The sequence below is a fragment of the Dipteris shenzhenensis genome, chromosome 23, assembly GCF_047967505.1.
Source record: "Dipteris shenzhenensis isolate YYH24624 ecotype China chromosome 23, Dip_SZ_1.0, whole genome shotgun sequence".
Classification (NCBI taxonomy): Eukaryota; Viridiplantae; Streptophyta; class Polypodiopsida; order Gleicheniales; family Dipteridaceae; genus Dipteris; species Dipteris shenzhenensis.
The window spans coordinates 15,933,152-15,954,069 of NC_141618.1; the positions used below are offsets into that span (position 1 = coordinate 15,933,152).

General features: G+C 39.3%; 1 protein-coding gene across 1 annotated transcript; it reads right to left on the bottom strand.

Moving 5' to 3' along the window:
• Positions 1 to 18,339: 18,339 nt before the first annotated feature.
• LOC147887059 (uncharacterized) lies at positions 18,340 to 19,050 on the bottom strand. Its single transcript, XM_087395013.1, has 2 exons — positions 18,969 to 19,050; positions 18,340 to 18,875 (listed from the first exon to the last, which is right to left on the bottom strand). Exons 1-2 carry the CDS (start codon positions 18,969 to 18,971, stop codon positions 18,441 to 18,443), a joined length of 438 nt encoding a protein of 145 aa, XP_087251139.1. The 5' UTR covers positions 18,972 to 19,050; the 3' UTR covers positions 18,340 to 18,440.
• Between the last annotated feature and the right edge of the window lie 1,868 nt (positions 19,051 to 20,918).

Genomic DNA, 20,918 nt, shown 5'->3' on the forward strand with positions numbered 1-20,918 from the left:
GTGCGCAGGTACGTGGTTATGTCTTTACATGTACAATGAGGGATTATGCTTTTTTTACTCTCTTTTGCACGCATGTCTTGTACTAACATATTTATGCACACGTGCAGGGCTTGCTACAAGTGGGTACCATGCTTGTCCTGTTTGTGGACCCGCTCTGAAATCGCTTGCACGCTACTCCAAACACATGAGGAAAAATGTTTATGAAGGTCATGCTCGATACCTTCCGCTCGACCATCTCGCACGTGGAGGTCAGCTTGATCCACCACCATCATATTTAAAAGCAAGTGATTGGATTCAAGCTTGGAGGGAGAATGGAGAGGAACCTCCTCCTGGTATGAAGAGGCTATCGATCTTTCACGAGCTTCCTTATTGGGGTCAGTTACAAATCAATCATCTCTTGGATCCCATGCATATCTTTAAGAATGTGGGGGCTACCATTTGGGCACACTTGGTTGGTTCCAAGGACTCGAGAGGAGTGCGAGAAGACTTGCGTGCTATGAATAGGATGTCTCGTTTGTGGCCCCAAGTGCATGCTTCAGGAAAAGTTGTCCTCCCGAAAGCAACGTGGATCCTCTCTACGAGGGAGGAGGCAGCGATCAAGGCAGACATTGCCTCTTTTCAAACACCGACAGGGTACATGCGTTGCTTGAAAGGAGCATTTTCAAAGGACAATAAGCTTAGTGGCCTCAAGTCCCATGATTGGCACAAGGTCTTACAGGTATTCTAAGTAGAATTAGTGTACCGATAATAGTGATGCATTAGCGTAATTATTATTATGTTATATTGTTGACATGATTTCATTGTTGCTTTGATAGTTCATCCTTCCAATTACAATAAAAGGGTGCTTACAAGAAGATGTTAGAAATGCTATATTCAAGATCTGTGGTATTGTGAGGTATGCTTACTATCAATTCGCATTATCTATTTTCTTCATGGACATGTGAAATAGGTGGATATCTCAAATATCTTACATATGCATGGACATGTGAAATAGGTGGATATCTCAAAAAGAGATCTCTATATCGAGCATCGAGAAGGCTAGGGTGGAATCCATCGAAGCCGTATGCTTGCTTGAGAAGCACTTTCCCTCAAGCATTATGACAACTCAAGTCCACTTGCTTGTGCACATAGTTGATGAGGTGGCTATAGCAGGTACCGTTCATAATCGATGGATGTTTTTTCTCGAGCGGTTTATGAAAACTTTAAAGGGGTTTGTAAGACAAAGAGCAAGACCAGAAGCAAGCATGGCAGAGGGATGGCTTGTGCAAGAGTCATTAGTATATATCACAGAGTTTCTTGCATCCACGGATCCTGATATGCCGCAAGCTTGGCACAACAAGGATGATGATCGCATCATTGGCGAGGTCCCCCAAGGAAAAGGGATTGAAAGAAAGATGAGCGAAGAGCAAATGGAGAAATTCAATAAGTTTTGTATCCTCAATAGCCCTGAGATGCAGAAGTGGATTGAGAGATATGAAGTGGCCAAAGCAGAAAGAATAAATGCAAGGACGAGATTCAGAGTAATGTACAGGCGATCACAACCATATCCACGAGATCTGGCTCTTCTCCCTACTCACATGTCACTTGATTGGCTACAACTAGCTATACGTAAAGCCGAACGTGATGGAGAGACAATAAACGAGCGCGAGCGGGAGTTATCATCTGGATGTATGGTGCATGTAAGTTTCTTATCTCTTGATGTAATTAAGTAATTATTTGTGGCAATATATGCTATAAAATAGGTGCATCTTCATTGTTTTAATGATGCTCTTTTACAGTACAAAAAGTACAGTGCATTATGGTCATATGGACGACATTTTCGCATAGAACGCATCGATTCAAAGAGAGTCACGTATGATTGTGGAGTCATGGCTAACTTCACACAAGATAGCCGAGCAAGTGCTTCGGATACCAATCTTCTCTCCTCACAGTTGGATTATTGTGGAACCATACGCGACATCTATGAAATTGATTTCAGACGATTTACTATTTTCATTCTTGATGTAAAATGGTTTAGAACTACTTACAACGGTCCCCATGCAACTGTGAGAAAAGATGGTAGCGGTCTCTTTGCAATAGACTCCACCAAACATTGGACCGATGAAAGTGATACTTTTGTTCTTCCCGAGCACTGTGAGCAGGTGCATACTAATGATTTAATTAGTCGAAGCTTTCGTTTTTTAAGTCCATTGATATATATATAATTGACGACATTTGGCACGTGATTTTTCATCTTCAATATAGGTGGTTTTTCATCCGGATCGTTCTGATCCAAGATGGTGGTACGTGATCCAAGTTGCGCCACGAAGTAAGCAGATTTTTGAAGATCGAGATGTGGATATGGAGATGCCACTACCAAATCCGGATCCAATTGATGAATCTAGCGAAGAAGATGTAGATCACCATATGAGGCAAGAGGAAGATGCGCATAATGACATCGCACGGGAGGAGGATGGAGATCACGATATTGACGAGGAAGACAACAATCGTCAAGATCGATCACCACACTTAAGCTTAATTGAAGAAGATGATCAAATACTTTTAGGTGAACGTACGATGCTAGAGTACGATGATGATATAGGAGATCAACTCGGTATAGAGTTGGAGATAGACTTACTTGGCGCCTTAGACTTGGCTCAAGATGAAACAGTTGATGTAAATGCTCTTATTTGATTTGATTTTTCTCATCTCCAACTTGGACATGAATATATGAGCTTCAAAGGCTTGATGTACATGCTCTCATTTTTTATTTCTCTATGAGCTCAAACATGTATGAAAATTTAAAAAATTTTGTCATTGGAAGAAAATAAATTTTAAGACTTTTAAAAAAAAAAAAACCTCTCTGTAAAACGTCGCTATAATATAGTCTCAGTGTCGCTATATAGCGACCTTTAAAAGTCGCTATATAGCGACTTTAGTAGAAGTCGCTATATAGCGACCTTTCATAGTCGCTATATAGCGACTATTACTAACGTCGCTATATAGCGACGCTTCTTAAAAGTCGCTATATAGCGACGATTTACGACACCCGATTTTTATACCGACGATTAACGCTAAGCGGGCCCTAATCGTCGGTACGTAAACGTCGCAATAGGATGCGTGTGTAGTAGTGGCTATTTATAGCTCTAACAAGAGGATTGAGCTACGGTGAGCATAGGGGAGGGAGGATGAAGGAGGGGAGAGGGAGGGGATAGGAGTGAGCGGAGAGGAAGAGGAGGTGAGTTGAGAGGCAGAGGGAGAGGAGCAAGCTAGGCCAAGCGTAGGGTTAGGCATCAAAGAGGAGAGTGAGGTAGTGGGGAGAGGAGTGAGAAAAAAAATAAAGAAATGAAAAAGAGAGGGAAGGAGAAGGGGAGTTGAAAGGAGGGATAGGTGAAGTTAGGGGAGAGAAGGGAAAGACAAGTGGCTCGAGAGGCTAGAACAAGCTAGAGAGCTATGGGAGGTGAGAAGGGGAGACAAGAAAGAGAGAGAAGAGTGCGAGGGAGAGTTATAGGAGGGGAGGTGAGAAGAAAGAGAGAAAAGAGAGTAAGGGAGGTTTTGCATCTAGGGTTTAGGGTTTAGGGTCTATGGTTTAGGTAAGAAAACAAGGAAATATTTATGTCCAACCAAGAAAGTGGTATTAGAAAGGTATGATACTTTGTACAAGCCTTGATTTTACTTACATTTAGGCCTATGAAAAGTATCGTTCCCATCCAAGACACACACATAGGCTAGGAGCATATGATATAAAATGTATATTTTTAATACTAATGCATGATGCATGGTAAGAAATATGGAAATATGCATACCCCGACTGTGAAAATGATATTGGATGGGAATGATACTTCTCATAGGATTTAGTCTCACTACAATTAATACTTGTACAAATTATCATGTCCATCAAAGATACATATATAGGTTAGAAGTACACCGATGCATATTTTTAAACAAATATGCATGATTCATGGTAATAAGAAGGAAATATGCATGTCCAATCATGAAAATGATATCGGATGGGAATGATACTTTGAGAAAAAATTAATCTTGATTACATTAAGGCTTGTGAAAATTGTCATGCCTAGCAGAGATATTCACATAGGCTAGAAGCACTATGATGCATGTTTCTTGACCTTCATGAATGACGCATGGTGAAATGTAGGCTGACCATGCAAATGATATCTAATGGACATGGCACTTTGCATGGGCCTTAAAGTGGGTGATATTAATGCCGTTGAAAAGTATAGTACCACAATAGAACATGCATATTCAAATGATACACCCTGATGCATGTTTTGTGCCCCTTGTGCATGACGTGGTGAAGAATAATGAAGAAAGTATCCATGACCATGAAAAATGATATCTCACCAAAAAAATACTTTGCTTGGGATTAAGCTAGGTGAAATTATAGTCCATGAAAAGTAGAGTGACCATCAAATGGATGGACATTGAATGAATCACATTAATTAAGTTATATTTTACTTCTCCATTGCAACTACTCGATGTTGCATTGAATATGGAATTTCACTCTTCAAGAGGGTTCATATGTGGTGATATATTTGAGAAATTAAGTGTTTTTATTTAGGGAAATGCTTTGTCTTGATCACATGACCTTGTATCATTCTCAATGTTGTGGTGATAGAAGATTTGTGGTGATAAGTATGGAACATGATTTTCCCACAAGTTGAATTGAAATATGCTCATGGATATTTTGAAACACTTGGGTATGTGTTACAAGGTGAAATTACTGAAATGAAAGAATAAAAAAGTCTTTCATATGGGAACATGATCATTCCAAAGGCTTTACTTCTTGATATTACACAAACATATCTTGAGGGAGAAAAGGTAGACACTTTGTTTTGCTCTAGAGAAGTATTGGGAGTTGGAAAATTTATTCGATATGTTCATAATATACTTTATATGATCAATATAATTAAGTTGACATGTGAAGTCATCGTTGGAAGTGCAATGGATAGTAGTTAACACTTACAAGTGCATAATACTATCACTTGGGGTGTAGTTTTCTTGAAATCCCACTTGGTGTAAAAGGTTTCTTTTTATGTGATGGATGAAAATCATGGGAGACAAGAATAAACACCCAAATTGAAAATTAAAGAATGCAAAGGCAAGGGATTGGTGGAATAAGCGATTCAATAATAGGAACCAAATGGATGATTTTTTCCTATTAGTTTTGTTAAGAAGCAAAACTTTAATATTGGTATCGAAAGTTTGTATGCCCTAATAAAAATAAAGGTTTGAAAAATTCACCAAGATTTGAAAGTTTTATAAGAAAAAACTTAAAGTTTCGTGAGGATTGACAACTTTTTCTTTAAAATTCAAAAGAAAATATATAAAATTGTAATATGTTCTACAAAATATTATGAAAGTAAAAGAACTCGCTCGATAAACTTTCGCCAAGATTTTATATTAATATATAAGTATAGCTTCGATAAAAACATCCTTGGAACCAATGATAAATATAGTGATATTGGCCAACATGACATAATTACTAGAATCGAGGATATCGATGGCATTTGTGGGATAAGAAAAAATAGGGATGGATAGTGGTATTGGCCATGAAGTACTTATTGGAATTGAGAACATAGATGATTTTTGTGGGATAAGTGATGCAATAAGAGGGATCAATGATAAATTTAGTGCTATTAGCCATGAAGTACTTACTAGAATCAAAGATATTGATGTAGTTTGTGGGATAATTGATGCAGTAAGTGGGATGGATGATAAATTTAGTGTTAATGTCCATGAAGCACTTACTGGAATGAAATATTTTGATGGAGTTTATAGGATAATTGATTCAATTATTGGGATAAATAATAAACAAGAGATTAGCCATGAATTTCTTATTGGGGTGGAGGACATAGATGTCGTTTATGGGAAAATTAATTACTTTAGTGACATTGGTCATGAGGATATAAATGACCCAACACCTCTTTGATATTGGCCTTCATGCTTGTATCAAAATGGAATCAATGCAACAACATACTCACATTAATGCTTTTGAGAAACTATTGAAATCGATGAGCTTGTTCAAAAGGATGCCATGTCCAAGATATTACAATCGATGAAATAGTTCTCAAGGCCAATCAACATTTAACTTCATAGATGAATATGCAAGAGAAATACAATATTCTATGGACAAGGATGTCACCAATGGAAAAAGACAGCTACTAGGCACACAAAAAAAGTATGTAAGTATTACGAGGCAATGAATCATGGCACCGATTCTAGGACCCAAGAAGGATATAATGCTATTCAAAGATAATATACAAGAAAATATAATCAAATTTTGTTGTAAGAAAATTTTCCTTAGAAGAGTTACAAAGGAGATTGTGAAGCTATTCATGTGGGTATTTGATAGGACCAAATATACATAATTATCTTCTTCAAGAGTTTTCTTGCTTCTTGGACAATCCAAATTGAATCTAAGACAATGCTAAGAAACCTTGGTTGATGCCAATGGTTAATGGGATAGTCATTGGTAATTGAGGATATAAAATATTAATTGGATTATCACACGGCACATACTGGTTAATGCTAATGATTAATGTTATCTGGATTATCACATGGCACATATTGGTTAATGCCAATGATTAATGGGATAGTCATTTGTAACCTAGGATATCAAATGTTAACTGGATTATCACATGGAAGGTACTGGTACATTTGGGATGAGTTCAAAGATAAAGCAATTCACAAAGTTCCTAGAATTGCATGTGAGTTAAAAGGAAAAAGAAGCACCTTGAATTCATCTATGGCTTTAAATCAAATCTTGAAGACAATGCATTGCCACAACCTCATCTTCAACAAGTAATGCTAGATGGAAGCATAGTGTGCCAACCTCATCTACCTTTTGGAATGACAAATAAGGTTGTGTTGGTTAGAGAGTATTAACAAAACTTTGCAAGGTAGAGAAGAAAGAGAAATTTCAAGTTCTACTTTATACGAAATTTTGGCATGGTCAATTTTGCAATGTAAAAATACCATCAAAGCAATGGATGTTAAAATGCAACGTTTCTGATGAATGAAAAAAATTCTTTTGAGCATAGAAAATACAAGGCACATTGAGGAAAGTATATAAAATGGTAGACAATCCATTTACATCTCGTACATGATGATACAAAGATGTATGCTTATTAGAGGGAGGAAGAACTTTTAATCATGAATAAGCCCATATGTAATACCATTGATGTAATGGATCACAATACAACTACTCTGCCAAGGTATAGATGGACCCAACCTCCATTGGAAGGTTTTAAATGTGGACTAAAATCTCACTTTTGTGGAGTATTAGTACATGTATTTTGACTCTTCTATGATGTATGGATTGATAGTTCATATGGACATGATAGTGAAGGAAATATGAAAGATTGGGATGCTCGTAGATGTTCACCTTGAATTTTGTGGATACAAGCTAATGATTATCGAAGAGAAAACAAGAATGGATACATCTTTGGGTTATGCTCCATGTTAGTTTCTTTGAAAATATTTGAAGAAGTGGAAATGGGTTTTCTCTTTGTTGGCCACTAACACGAAAACATAGACCAAATTTTTAGTGTTATATTATATATAGAGTAGAAATCAAGGATGTTTTGCCAAACTTGCAAGATTGTCCTTCTGTACTATTAATATCACGTTGATAAATTTTACCTGGAAAAGTTTAGCATTGAATGAACTAATTCACAATCGCACGAAATGTCAAAAGAAAAACATGCAGGGTCGTCACCATCATGATTGCTGACACAATAAGATAAAGCAACTATAGACGCGCTTGATAGATGTGCGAAATAGCGAGCGCGTCTATAGGTGCATCTAGAATAGTGAAAATACTGGCGCGTCTATGAGCACGTTTGCACTGTCTGATAAATGTGCATCACTGCTTTCCAAACATTGCCCATGATTACCAAAGCACATAATTTTGATAAAAATATCAATGCTTTTTAGCAAACCCACATATACAAAAATTAAGTGAGGTGAGCCGAATGAGACAATATGTAAAATAGTTTTGCCAATATCAATGATGGGCTACGATTTGATCTCATCCTCAATGAGATAAACCCTTGCCAAACTATCTACTTCAAAATCCAAACCAATGTTGAGATCTACAAATACATTCAGCCCACTACTACTTGTGCTACTCATGTGCTCATTGAAATCAGCATCACCAATGGTAGGCTCATCCTCATGGGTAATGACCTCAATATCTGTATCTCCTATCTCATGATCATCCTCCTCTCTTGTATCACGGTCATCATCACCTCCATGGCCATGATCATCCTCCATACGCTCCATATTAGTAAATGTACCATACATCACTTTGGAACGTGGCATAATAGGTATGACATGCCACCTAATTCAAACACAACCTAATTTAAACACAAATACAATCATGTTATTTTCCTCGCTTTGAAGGTATCAAATATTTAAAAGTGAGTATTTTTATATGTGTGTACTGTGACACCAAAAATTGATATTTTTTATTTGGCATTGGTATTGTTTTTCTCTATGTTTGATAAGAGTTTGAGTATCAAGTGATAGCCTAGCAGCTCTCACTTATTTCTATTTTCTAAGATATTGTATGGGATTGAGAGGATGAGTGGAATGGATCATTGTAAATACCATGTGTATGAATGATAAATACCTTGGTATGGGGTGAGAGTTATTTGTGTATGGGATATAATGGGGTTTTTAGAAAATAGGAAGAGTGTCATATAAAGAGGTGGTGGGCTCATGTCCATGTGTTCCAATAATATAAGAGAGATCACATGCCAAGTGTGTGGAAGGCATGTGGAGGAGTGTGGAGTCAAGAGGAATCCTTCTAGAATTCCTATGTGGAATAAGGAGGATGTGGACATATGGAAAAGAGGGTCCCTATGGGCTCCATGTGGGGAGACTCTTGACTTTCTCAATATTTTAAGAGTCTTGAGCATCTTTTGATGGGACACATGGCAAGAGTAGCCAAAAAGGACATGGATGGTGACATACGGGCTTATGTGATTGATGGGGAAAGGAATCTATAGGCAGCAATTGTAACTGGGTGAAGGAGTGTGACAAAATCTCTATAAAAGGAGCCCTGCTCTCCCTTGTTCATCATCTCTTCCACCATTAGGCCTCATGTTGCTGTAGCTCTATTCTCTTCAAGCCTCTTACATGATCCTTCTCTCCCTCTTGTAGATATTCTCTTATGTAGACTCTTGAGTCCATTTCTCTCTAGTTCATTCTCTCTCTAGGAGTAGTCTGGAGTCTCACTCTATTGACAATGAAGATCACTTCGTATTCCCTCTCTTGAGTCTCTCTTCCCTTTTCTTTCTTTCAAAGCCTTAAAGTTCTTTCTATTTGGACACACATGGTCCATCCACTTCCTGAGCCAGCAAGGGAGTTACTTACCCTCTTCTAGGTGAAATCTATGAGTGGTGGATCATTTATGAAGGTGGAGTCTTCAGGGAGCATCCTGCTCAGGCAAAATTAGCATGGGTGGAGGACAGTTTTTATGAACGTGCCAATGTTGTGTGCTATGAGTGCCACCAGGAGGGTCATAATCACACAGAATGTCCCAATATTCCAAGGGTGAATCTTCTAAGTGAATCAGGCACTGAGGATTCTGACATAGAGATCCTTGACCTCGGGAAAAGAAGTTGTACCACCTCAAACCCCTCTCAAACCATGGACCGGGCTGCCCCAGGAAGAAGGTGTCCTTCTCAAAGCCCTCAAATGCTGAGATGGCAGACCCACCAACAGAGAAGGTTAAAATCTGTGTCTGACAGTCTGTTTTCATGATAGTTTTCACCTCCCGTCTAGTAAACCACTCATAACTTTCTAGCCGCTCCTTTGTTTCTTACGAAACATATGTCAGCATGAAGCCCATCTCAAGGTGCATTTCTATATGTGTTTAAATCTTTGATATCATGTCTTTACTAAAAGTTATAGGCCTCTATGTCTAATGATAGTTTACAAAGTGTTTTGAGCTAATTGTAAAGGTATCTATGAAGGAGGTCCAATGTTTCCCCGATACCTACCCATCTGACCAAATCAGCCCCTTTAAACTCCTTGATATATATCAGTTCATGTCATGTTGAGCCGCAAGATCTTCTTTCAACAATGTATCGCTCTTCTCTTTGGCGCATACCAGCTTACTGAGAGTATGTCTTCTACTAATCCTTTCCTTCTCCCTATGCTTGAGTACAATATCACTTGGGATGTTACCATCTTCGTTCTCATCTAAGGGAGGAATGTATGGTGTGGTATCTTGTCTTAAAAGCTTCTTTTTAATGTCCCTTTCACAATGATAGATATATTACCCATAACTTCATGTCACATCTTTTGGTGGAGACGCCAGGTACGTTTGGTATTGGATTCATCCCACCTTACTAAATGGTCTTGGGTCTACTTGATTGCATGTTATGCCTAGAATAGGCATGTATTTTTTGATGTGATAAAGAAGATGCCTAGAAGATCTCCGTTAGAAGACACTACAACCCGTTTAAGAGAACTAGAAAATTGTGAAGGTGATGCTTAAGCTATTCGCACGGTCATCACAATCATATTCTTTATGTTTGCACTCTTGAATATGTTGGTGAATCGATAATGCCATCAGCAACACGAACAATAATAGATTGGGGATTGTTTCATGCATTGGCAGCTTGGTGTGAAGAAGAGTTGAGTCCTTGGGTAGTTTTTGACTATAACAATGGAGTGGTGATTACTTCTTTTGCTATGCAAATGATGAAGAGTACAATATCTTGAAGCTGTTATGTGCACTTCCAATTGTGACAAGGGTGATTCTTGAGTGCATGTATACACAACATTTTCATGGTGCTGGTTGGTCACTTATTTTTGAAGATTTTGTTGAGGATCACATTGTGGAGGATTCTCAACAAGTGGTTATGCATAATAAGTTGGTCTTGGTATACTAGGGCTCTATGGGATCTTGTTTGGATCTTATTTGGGCTAATATTTCGATCTTGGTGTTTCCTTTTTGTGTTTCATCATGGTGAAGATTCCAGTGTTTTGAGGGACCCAAGGGAAAGACCCAAAGTCTTATCTTCGGGATTTTGTTTGAGGATGCTAGCTTTCTAGATGGTCCATGAAGGATCGGGCAAAGATTTTGCTTGATTTTCTTAAAGGTGTAGCCTTGAATTGGCATGAGGCCTTTTTGGACTCTACTAAGGAGGCCTGGGACCAATTGGTGGTTGCAACAATAAAGCAGAGATTTGGAGCAGTGGAGTCGCCAAATTCTTTGATGTTGCAGTTGGACCAGTTCTATCAAGGAGAGGGTGAGATGGTCTTTGCATTGGCAATCCGATATGAAACTTTATGGACAACGTATGAAAGGGTAGCTTTGTGAGCTGTGGCATCTGCATCATCGGCCCCTCAAGGTCTCATAGGGATGGAGCACTTAAAGATGAGCAAATTTGTATGGATTTGGAGCCTCGTCTTCGCTTGAAAGTAATGAGTAAAGATCCAACAACATACGTGGAGGCACTTCACATTGCAACCAAGAAATAAGCTTCTCTAAAGATCAAATCCTCTTTTGTGTCTTCAAGAGCTTCAACTTCTAAGGTGGAGGTAATGGGCACTCCTCAGGTACCAGAGTCCTTTGAGTTAGATCATAATATCTCCCAATTGATGGCAAAGTTTGCTGATTTGAAATTGCATTTGGTTAATGCATGACAACCTAGAGCACCAAAGAGTGAGGATAGGGCTCAAGATAATAGTGGGGTCACTTGCTATGAATTTAATGAAAAAGGTCACTATCGCCCTGACTGTCCTAGATTGAGAAAGAAAGAAGAAAAACAAGTATCCTTGTTAGAAGCTTCTTCAAAAGATGAGGAAAGAGAGGTAATGATGGCTAAACAGGGGCGTGGTAAAGCAAAAGAAGAAGAAGAAAGGAAGGAAGAAGTAGATGAGGAACATCAAGAAGGGGAATGCTGTATTAAGAAAAAGAGGGCATCTAGAATGAGAATTAGCTAGTTAGACTTTCCTTTAGGATAAGGCATTGGAAGCTATGACTTGTTGTCTGACCTTAAAGAAAAGGAAGCTCATATCACCTTTGGTCAATTACTTGCTTTGTCTCCAAAACTACGAAAAGAATGGGGAAACTAATTGAAGATTTGGTGCATAAGCTAAAGATAAATCATAGCATGTCCACGCCATACTATCCCCAATGTAATGGCTTTGCTGAGAAAACAAATGGATTGTTGTGCAATTCATTGGGAAAGCTTGTAGACACCAAGAAAAGGCATTGGGATAGGCACTTGGCAAAATTTTTATGGACTTACAGAACCACACACAAGCTAGATATTGGGTTTACACCATTTCAACTAGTGTACGGAATAGAAGCCATTTTCCCCATTGAATTGGAGATGCATAGTCTTCGCACTACTCTTGCAAGAAAAGAAGGACAGGAGGATGCCTATGCTCAATGCTTGGTACATATAGAAGCCTTGGATGAATGCAGATTACTGGCCTTACAAAACTTGGAAGCTTCTCAAAAAAGGCACAAGGCTTGTTTTGACACCAAATTACGCAAGAAGAAAGATATTGTAGAAGGAGATTTGGTCATGTGATTTGATATTTGTTTGGACAAGCGGCTAGACAAAATTTTATTGGTCGATGGGAGGGACCATATCGAGTCAAGAAGAATTTCACCAATGGAACCTCTCAGCTTGAGGATGTTGACGGCATGGTGATACCCAGATGCACCAATGAGTGTCGCCTTAAATTCTTCTATGCTCGACCACCTTGAGGGCCAACAGACCCTCTCTGTCACTAGAGAGGATCTGCCAGGGGGGGGGGAAGATGTGATGGTAAAAATTGATATTTTTTTATTTGGAATCGGTATTATTTTTCTCTATGTTTGGATAAGAGTTTGAGTATCAAGTGATAACCTAGCATCTCTCACTTATTTCTATTTTCTAAGATATTGTATGGGATTGAGAGGATGAGTGGAATGGATCATTGTAAATACCATGTGTATGAATGATAAAGACCTTGGTATGGGGTGAGAGTTATTTGTGTATAGGATATTATGGGGTTTTTAGAAAATAGGAAGAGTGCCATATAAAGAGGTGGGCTCATGTCCATGTGTTCCAATAATATAAGAGGGATCACATGCCAAGTGTGTGGAAGGCATGTGAAGGAGTGTGGAGTCAAGAGAAATCCTTCTAGAATTCCTATGTGGAATAAGGAGGATGTGGACATATGAAAAAGAGGGTCCCTATGGGCTCCATGTGGGGAGACTCTTGACTTTCTCAATATTTTAAGAGTCTTGAGCATATTTTGATGGGACACATGGCAAGAGTAGCCAAAAAGAACATGGATGGTGACATACGAGCTTATGTGATTGATGGGGAAAGGAATCTACAGGCAGCAATTGTAAATTGTAAATGGCCATAGAGCAGCCAGTGATTTGCTTCCCAACTACAAAGATGGAACTAGAGGAGGCTCCTCCAATCAAGACAGAGTCAAAATTATCATAGAAAGTGGAGCTTCACTCGGAGACAAATGCTCCAGAGGAATAAGGGCACATTTCAAAGGTATTGGGTCAACTTTGATTGAGCCAAGTCTTCCCACATGCAACCAAGAGAAAAAAAAAGCCAGGCACCACAAGGAAACAAGGAATCACGAGCTCCTACACAACAAAATGCTAGAGGAACACAACAATCTAAGGGATAGAGTGAATGTGCTAGACTAGGTAAGTTTGACCTTGACTTTCTAGATGATAACTTGCTTCATGACTCAGGCATGTAACTGTGTACCCATGCATTGATAGGCTTCCTCCCTAGTGTCAAACCTCCATTTGGTTTTATAGAAACCTAGGACCAACTGGGTAAGGAAGGGCACGAGTGTTTTGAATGTGAGATTCATGAAAATAGGATTTTTTTTCTTCTTATTTCAGAGTCCTAAAATGGCTATAAGAGCCATGTAGCATGGCTTATGGACCATTAGGAACCAACCTTTGTACATAGAATGGTGGTCCAAGGACTTTTCTCTAGATGCCCCTATATCTACTAGAATTCCTCTATGGGAAAACTTACCTGACTTACTTGGCCTCTCTATTTATGTACCCTTCCGGGGTTGTGAGGTCCTTGGTGTGGAGCGGGAAAATTTCATCAATCCTAGAGGTGATCCCCAAATTTGTATCAAGATGGATATTGCAAAGGAGATGCCTAAGCCCTCATAATTATTAATAGAAATGATAGCACTTTTAGGGAGCAACCCTTGATATATAAAAAATCTTTCCAATTCTTGTTTTTTTTGTGGTCTCTCAACACATGTTAAAAAATGTCCCCTAAAGAGGGCAAGCCCAAGGAGGTTGAGCCTTCTACTTCTAAACAAGCTGCTTCTAGAGCACCTCTAAGTACTCAGTAGGAAGACCAAACCTTCAACCGAAACAATGGAAAAGGTAAGAAACTCTTGAGATGCCTACAACACAGAAGAATCCCTTTGATCCTCTCCAATACAAGGAGGATGTCACTGAAGGCAACAATAGATTGAGTCAAGATGACCACATGATCATTGAAGCTGGTTGGTCAAGAGATTTTGAAGAAGATGTAATAGAGAGGATGCCATGGATGGGGAGGAGTAAAGTAAAGAAGAATCAGAAGAAGGACAAACCAAGGGTACTCGAATTAACCAAAGGACTCTAGTCAACGCCAAGCTTTCACTGTGTTACAACATAAAAGAAGACAATATTAAGCTGCTACTGTGCAAGTCAACATCCCCAACCCTAGGGCTAAGAAGGGGCAAAAAAATAATGCCAAATAAATTAGTCTCTTTCTTGACTCTTAGCATTAAAGGGTTAATGGACCCTGGCAGAGGTGAAGAGATAACTTATTGGCTGAGAGCTTATTCTCTTTCACCTCTTTTCCCAGCATTACAAGAGGTCAATGCTTGTGGAGACATGTTGGAGGCTATATTGGAGACTATAGACAAAAGAAGAGTCTTGTATGTCACCTCCCAATGGGAGGGTAAGGGTGCGACTACCACTGGAGTCATGTCTCATTATAATGGAGGAGTCACTCAAGTCATTACAAATGATCAAAATAGATGGGTGTTAAAAAACTAGCTCGATAAACTTTTGCCAAAATTTTATATTAATATATAAGTATAGCTTCGATAAAAGCATCCTTGCTTAAGATTGACTTTGATAAAGCATATGATAGGCTGGAGTGGGATTTCTTAATACAATCTTTGGAGGACATGTGGCTTGACCATCCTTTTGTCTAAAGTGTCAAACTCTTACTCACTAATGCTTCAGCTAAGGTAAGTGTCAATGGAGATATGAGAAAGCCTATTTTCTTGAAAAGATAAATTAAACAAGGCTGTCCTTTAGCTCTCCTCCTTTTTTCCATAGTAGAGCTGATGCTCTTGGATGGATTCTCAAAAGTCAAATTTAGTAAGGTAACCTTCAAGGGATTGAACTCATGAATGGTAAGCATTTAGTGTGTCAACAATTTGCCAGATGACACCACACTTACCCCAAGGTTAATGATTAGAATATCAAATGTGTTATGGACTATCTTAACACCTTTTGTAAAGCTTCAGGTTCTAGAATTAATCACTCAAAAATAGGATATGAAACTTCATGTTGCAAGGAGCAACTAGTTATGTATAATTTGGGATGTCTCAAAATTAAAAAGGGCATAGTTTGTAGACTTCTAGGCCAAGGAGGGCCACTATGTAAAAGCCCCATATAGCACATACAATCAAGAGGGATTAAAACCCCCCCCTACTACGTATGATTATAACCTATATAGACCCCTTTTGTAGATTTTGAGATGATTAAAGCATCCTTTATGTATGAAAATTTTCAATTTTTGAATTAAAAAACCCCTTATGTATGCACATTTGTATTACTCCATAAAAATATAAAACCCCTTCTGTTGGTCGCACGTGCTATCTTACATATTTCTAAGTGATCCCCCCTCGCCGCCTCGGGCTTCTGAGGACTCCAATGAGCTTTGAAATAACTATGAAGCAAAGGTGGGATTTTTTTTTTGGATAGATTTCAAAAAAGAATTGAAAAGTGGAGGGGATTTCAGGCCAATTGGGCAAGGAGGAGATTAGTTCTCAACCACTCCATATATCCTATCTCTATCTTTTCTCTCTCTCGTTGGGCTCCTGCAAAAACTAGGTTAGACAGGTTTATAAGAGTTTGTAGATCTTTTTTGTGGGGAGGTAGCTCCAAGATATCCACAGTAAGATGGAGTTACTATACTAAACCTAGAAAATAAGGAGGTCTAGGAGTGACAGATATCTCAATTACAGCCAAAAAACTCTCTGTTACTTGGGGAATTTAATCTATTTTTATCCAAATTGTGATTGGCTTAGATTTTGTTAAGAAATATGAAACACATTAGACCAGTTAGGGCTCCCAAGTGGAAGAATTATCCCCTAGTTTTTGTTGTTTGTAATCCTAAACCCTGCAAAGCCAAACGGAGCTCACTGTGGCATTCCATTTGGGGAGCATTTGAGAATATAAAATCTTTTTTACAATTCTCTGGTGAAAGAGATTTTATGGCTAATGGCTCAATTTGGGTTTTAGCAATTTTAAGTAACTCTCAACTAACTGATGAGCAATTTACTTTTGCAAACACCCTTTTTAAGAAAGGATTGCAAACATGGGGCCAGCTCTGGCATAGATATCAGTTCAGATGCAAGGCATGGCATGAGATCAGAAGGGAACTTGCTTTATCTAATCAAAGCCAAGGCCTTATTTCAAGCAGGTTGGAACTATGGTGGGGAGATGTCAAATGGAAGGGGCGTTCTATCTTAATCTTTCATAAAGAATTTAGTTGGGTCCGAAGCTCTTCTATCCTTTCTATTCCCACCCCATCTATTGATATGGATGATTTTTTTAGAACTCTTAATGCTAGATGGAATCTGCAATATGGTAGAGATAAATGGTATGAAAGATTTTACAAACTCTGGTCTAAACAAGTGCCAGAGAAGATGTCTTGTCTCTCCTGGCTCATTATACCCAATGCACTATGGACAAATGTCAAAATAGGGAAGGGAGATGGGAAGTGTAAAAGATGCCTTGGTCCTTTGGAGGATATTTTTCACTTGTTTGTAGCTTGTCCTCATGCCAGAAGAGTTTGGAAGTTCATCTAGATAGAGTGTGGAGAGCCAAATAACTGGAAACCTATACTACTAGGGGATGCATGCAAAACAAGGCATGGGCCTTGGTTCCAAATCACAGCACATGCTCTATGGTCTATTTGGATCTCTAGAAATAATTTTCAGCTTAAAAGTTGTGTGCAGATGCCTTGTTTACTTCATGGTGGGACTAGAAAAAAAAAGACTTGAATTTCAGATAGAGGCTTACAATCTGGAACACACAAGGTTGAATGTTGCTATTTCAGAGGACAAGAGCAAGTGTTTTATCTCTGAAGAACATGACAAGCTGCCCCATTTTTTCGAAAGGAGGCCTCCCTCAGTTGATCCTACCTCTATTCATGCTCGCCCTTTCACACAGCACCCATCTACCCAAAGTCAAGAAGCTCTTGCCCCCTCATCTCAACCTTGGTCTCATATACCTGAGGAGATGTCTCTTGATCGTGCACAGGGTGTTCCTACTGCTGTTGCTGCTACTCGTGCTGATAAGTGCAGGACTCAATGAAGAGATTACCAGTTTTTATTTTCATGTTCCCTCTTGTTACACAAGAACTACCAAGGATGTTATGCATCTTGTTTATCTGTTGGTTTTAACTCTTTGTAAGTGTTAGACCTTTCCAGAGTTAGCAAAATATGTCTCATGGATAAACTCTATTGATGTACAAAGGTTACTCAAAGTTAATATAAAATCTCTTCTTTTTTTTGCCCCAAAAAAAAAAGATGTGCCTTCCTAGTCTTGTGAGTGGAGGTTAGTGCATTGGATACATAGGTCAACTGAGTACAAAGGGGTAGTGATAAGATTGTGAAACTCGCATAGGGAAAGTTGATGGAATAGGTTCATACGAAAATATAATGTCTTTATTAATGGAAGCAAAGTAATTCTCTTTTGAAAATTAAAAAATTGATTACCCACGCAGTTGAATAAGATTTACCCTATGCTAATGGAATGCGATATGAATGGAGTTATAGCCATCATTTGCAACAGTTTAGGTAAAAAATATAATTTCTTTATGTTTTCCATATCTAAGTGCAAAGCATGTTGTTTTCCATACCTAAAGGAAGAGGGGGGAGAGAGAGAGAGAGAGAATGTAGAGGACCTTTAGCTTGCCCATGTGGGTGTGAGCACCATACATTGAGAGACAACATTCACACCTTGTAGTAACAAACGGGATATTAGATAATAATTTTTTTTTGTATTGCGGTGTCGCTAGGGCCTAGACCACAGTTTTTTTTCAAAAACAAACGGTATGGATTAGGCTAGATGGAGTGGCACCTTATTGAGGATACAGGAGCAGGGTGACAAGGGTGCTACATGAGCAACTTATTAGAACTTATTTAGGAACATCGATGACTCGGAGGGCAAAGTGAGTTTGTGGAAGGTTTACAGCCGGAGCATCAGACTTGAGGGAATTGTCGAAATCGGTCTTCCAAAACTTGTCGTTGCCCCAGCATTTCAAGGCTACCTTGTCTTTGGCCCCGGGGACTGTCACTTCCTCAAACATGCAATCCTTGTCCGTCCGATCTAGCTCGCTTGCAGACACACTCGCGTATACCTTATCGTCGCTCGTGTTGCGCTTACAGTACTTTTGGTTTGCTGTATTCAAGAGCCACCACACAGTTTGCTGCACGTTGGGAACGCGCTCCGCGCTGAAGGTAGCCGCTGGCTGCCCTGGAACCTTTTCGCTCACTGAGAGAGGCTTGTCGCTCTCGCGCCATGCCACAAACTCCTGTTTGTAGCCTCCAAACGAGATAAATTTCTTGGCGGCCTGGCAAAACAAACCACATTCATACGTTACAGTACAATGTGCGAGTCCACAATCTACTTATTTAACTAGTAATACATTGTGCTTGCAACCAACCATGGGAAACTGCCACAAGATCTCAGCTGGTAGGTAGCACTCGGTAGCTCACGGGCAGACAGGCAGTCCGACGATATTGCGGAGGACAATAAGCTGAGGCCAGGCTTTTATAATAGCTCCTGGCAGCTGCTTCATCTCTGAGCCTCTTCACGCCGTTCACACATACACATTCGCGGTTTGCTAAGCTCGTCAGTCCCTTTTCTGTGTGAACGGAGTGAAGATGAACACCATCGCTTTGGCAGATATAAAAGCTCGCCTCGATATCCTTGTGTGAACAGAGTGAAGATGGGCACAGGCGCAGCCGTGGGGTAGGATGAGGCTTGTTTTAGCCCCATCCTGTCCCACAATATTTTTTTTCATTAGAATCATGATAAAATGTTACAAAAGAGGTTTTAAAAATCATGTTACAATGTTAAAGAGAAAAGGTCTACAAAATGATATGCACTACAAAATGGCAAAAGTGCCCAAGTTTAAAATGGCAGATCTGCCAAAATAAAAACCGACAAAATGTCCTATCCTATTACTACTACTCCTCCTTCGAACTCTCCTCCTCCTCCTCATGCTCTCTGGATAAACCTGATCCCTTGCCCTCCTCTGGATCTTCTTTTTGAGATCCAATCTTCAAGTCTGGAGCTTCGGATGGGTCGAAATCAAAGTTATAGCCCTAAGAACAAAACAAGTTAGAAAATAAGACAAGAGTGTCGATTGTAAGAAAATCCGCCATCTTTTTCTAATTGATTGCATGTCCTTCTCACTCCATCTACCTAAACCAAGGCATGGCTCTACCAATCTTGTACATCCTTTTGTGTACTCGTTGTTGTTTCGAGGCCTACACATTCACAGATTGCTATGGATCCAAATTCAAGGAGTTAGATATGAATGACAAAACATTTGAATGACTAAACATATTAGATATTCAGTAGAATATAAATATATGCTTACCACACATAGCTCCTTGTCTAGTCTACCACCACTCTTGAGGTGCAAAGGACCTACAGGCTCTAGACGTCTCACAACAACACAATGCATCCATAGATGCATGTGTAGATGCGTTTTCTAAAATAATAAAAAAAGTGGCGGGTATGTCTATTTGCATGTCTATTAGTGCGTCTACAGACCCGCATCTATAGACACATCTATATAACAGAGAGATGTGCCTATCATTGCCTTCTTCATCACCTTCTTCCTCCTCAATACCCTCGCCTTCTGCCTCCTTAATATCCCCAGGGGCCTGTAAATGAGGGACAACATGTATCAATGTATGAAAAATCAAATCTTTATTTACAACGTTGACATTTTTAAAGTACTTTTAAATACCTACAAGGGCACTCCAGTAGCCCAGATATATTGCTCCTCAGTAATCACCCCTCATGATCATGGATGTACATGATGGTAGGCTGTCTCGGCAGGAGGAGGGTATCTACCCACGATATCAAGCTACAAGATGACACAATTTGTAGAAGGGTTAGTACAAAGGAACAACCTCCTAATAAACCACACAAACACAATATAATTTGAGATCGATACTTATAAATTGGGCCTCCCATGATGCAATACCCCCTGCTCCAAAATGCATGTTTCCATATGGCTCCATCTAGATCCATCGTGCCTCAGCCATTCACTATGTCTATATGGTCAAAGTGATACAGGAACCAGAACCCACTTCTTTTGAACAAGCCATGGGAAATGAAAAATGGGAGAAAGCCATGGATGAAGAAATAGATGCCTTTGGGAATGGGGTAGGGGAGAGGAGCATGGGAGGGTGGAGGAGCATTGGAGCATTTAATGGGAGGGGAAATGGAAGTAGGAATGGGGGAGGTGGGAGTAGGATAAGGGACAGGGAGGCAATGGGAAGGGGAAGAGTAGGATAAAAAAAAGGCAAACCAATGGGGGAGTGGGAAGGAATAAAACTAAATATAAACCCTAATTTTTCTTATATAAACCTCCTCC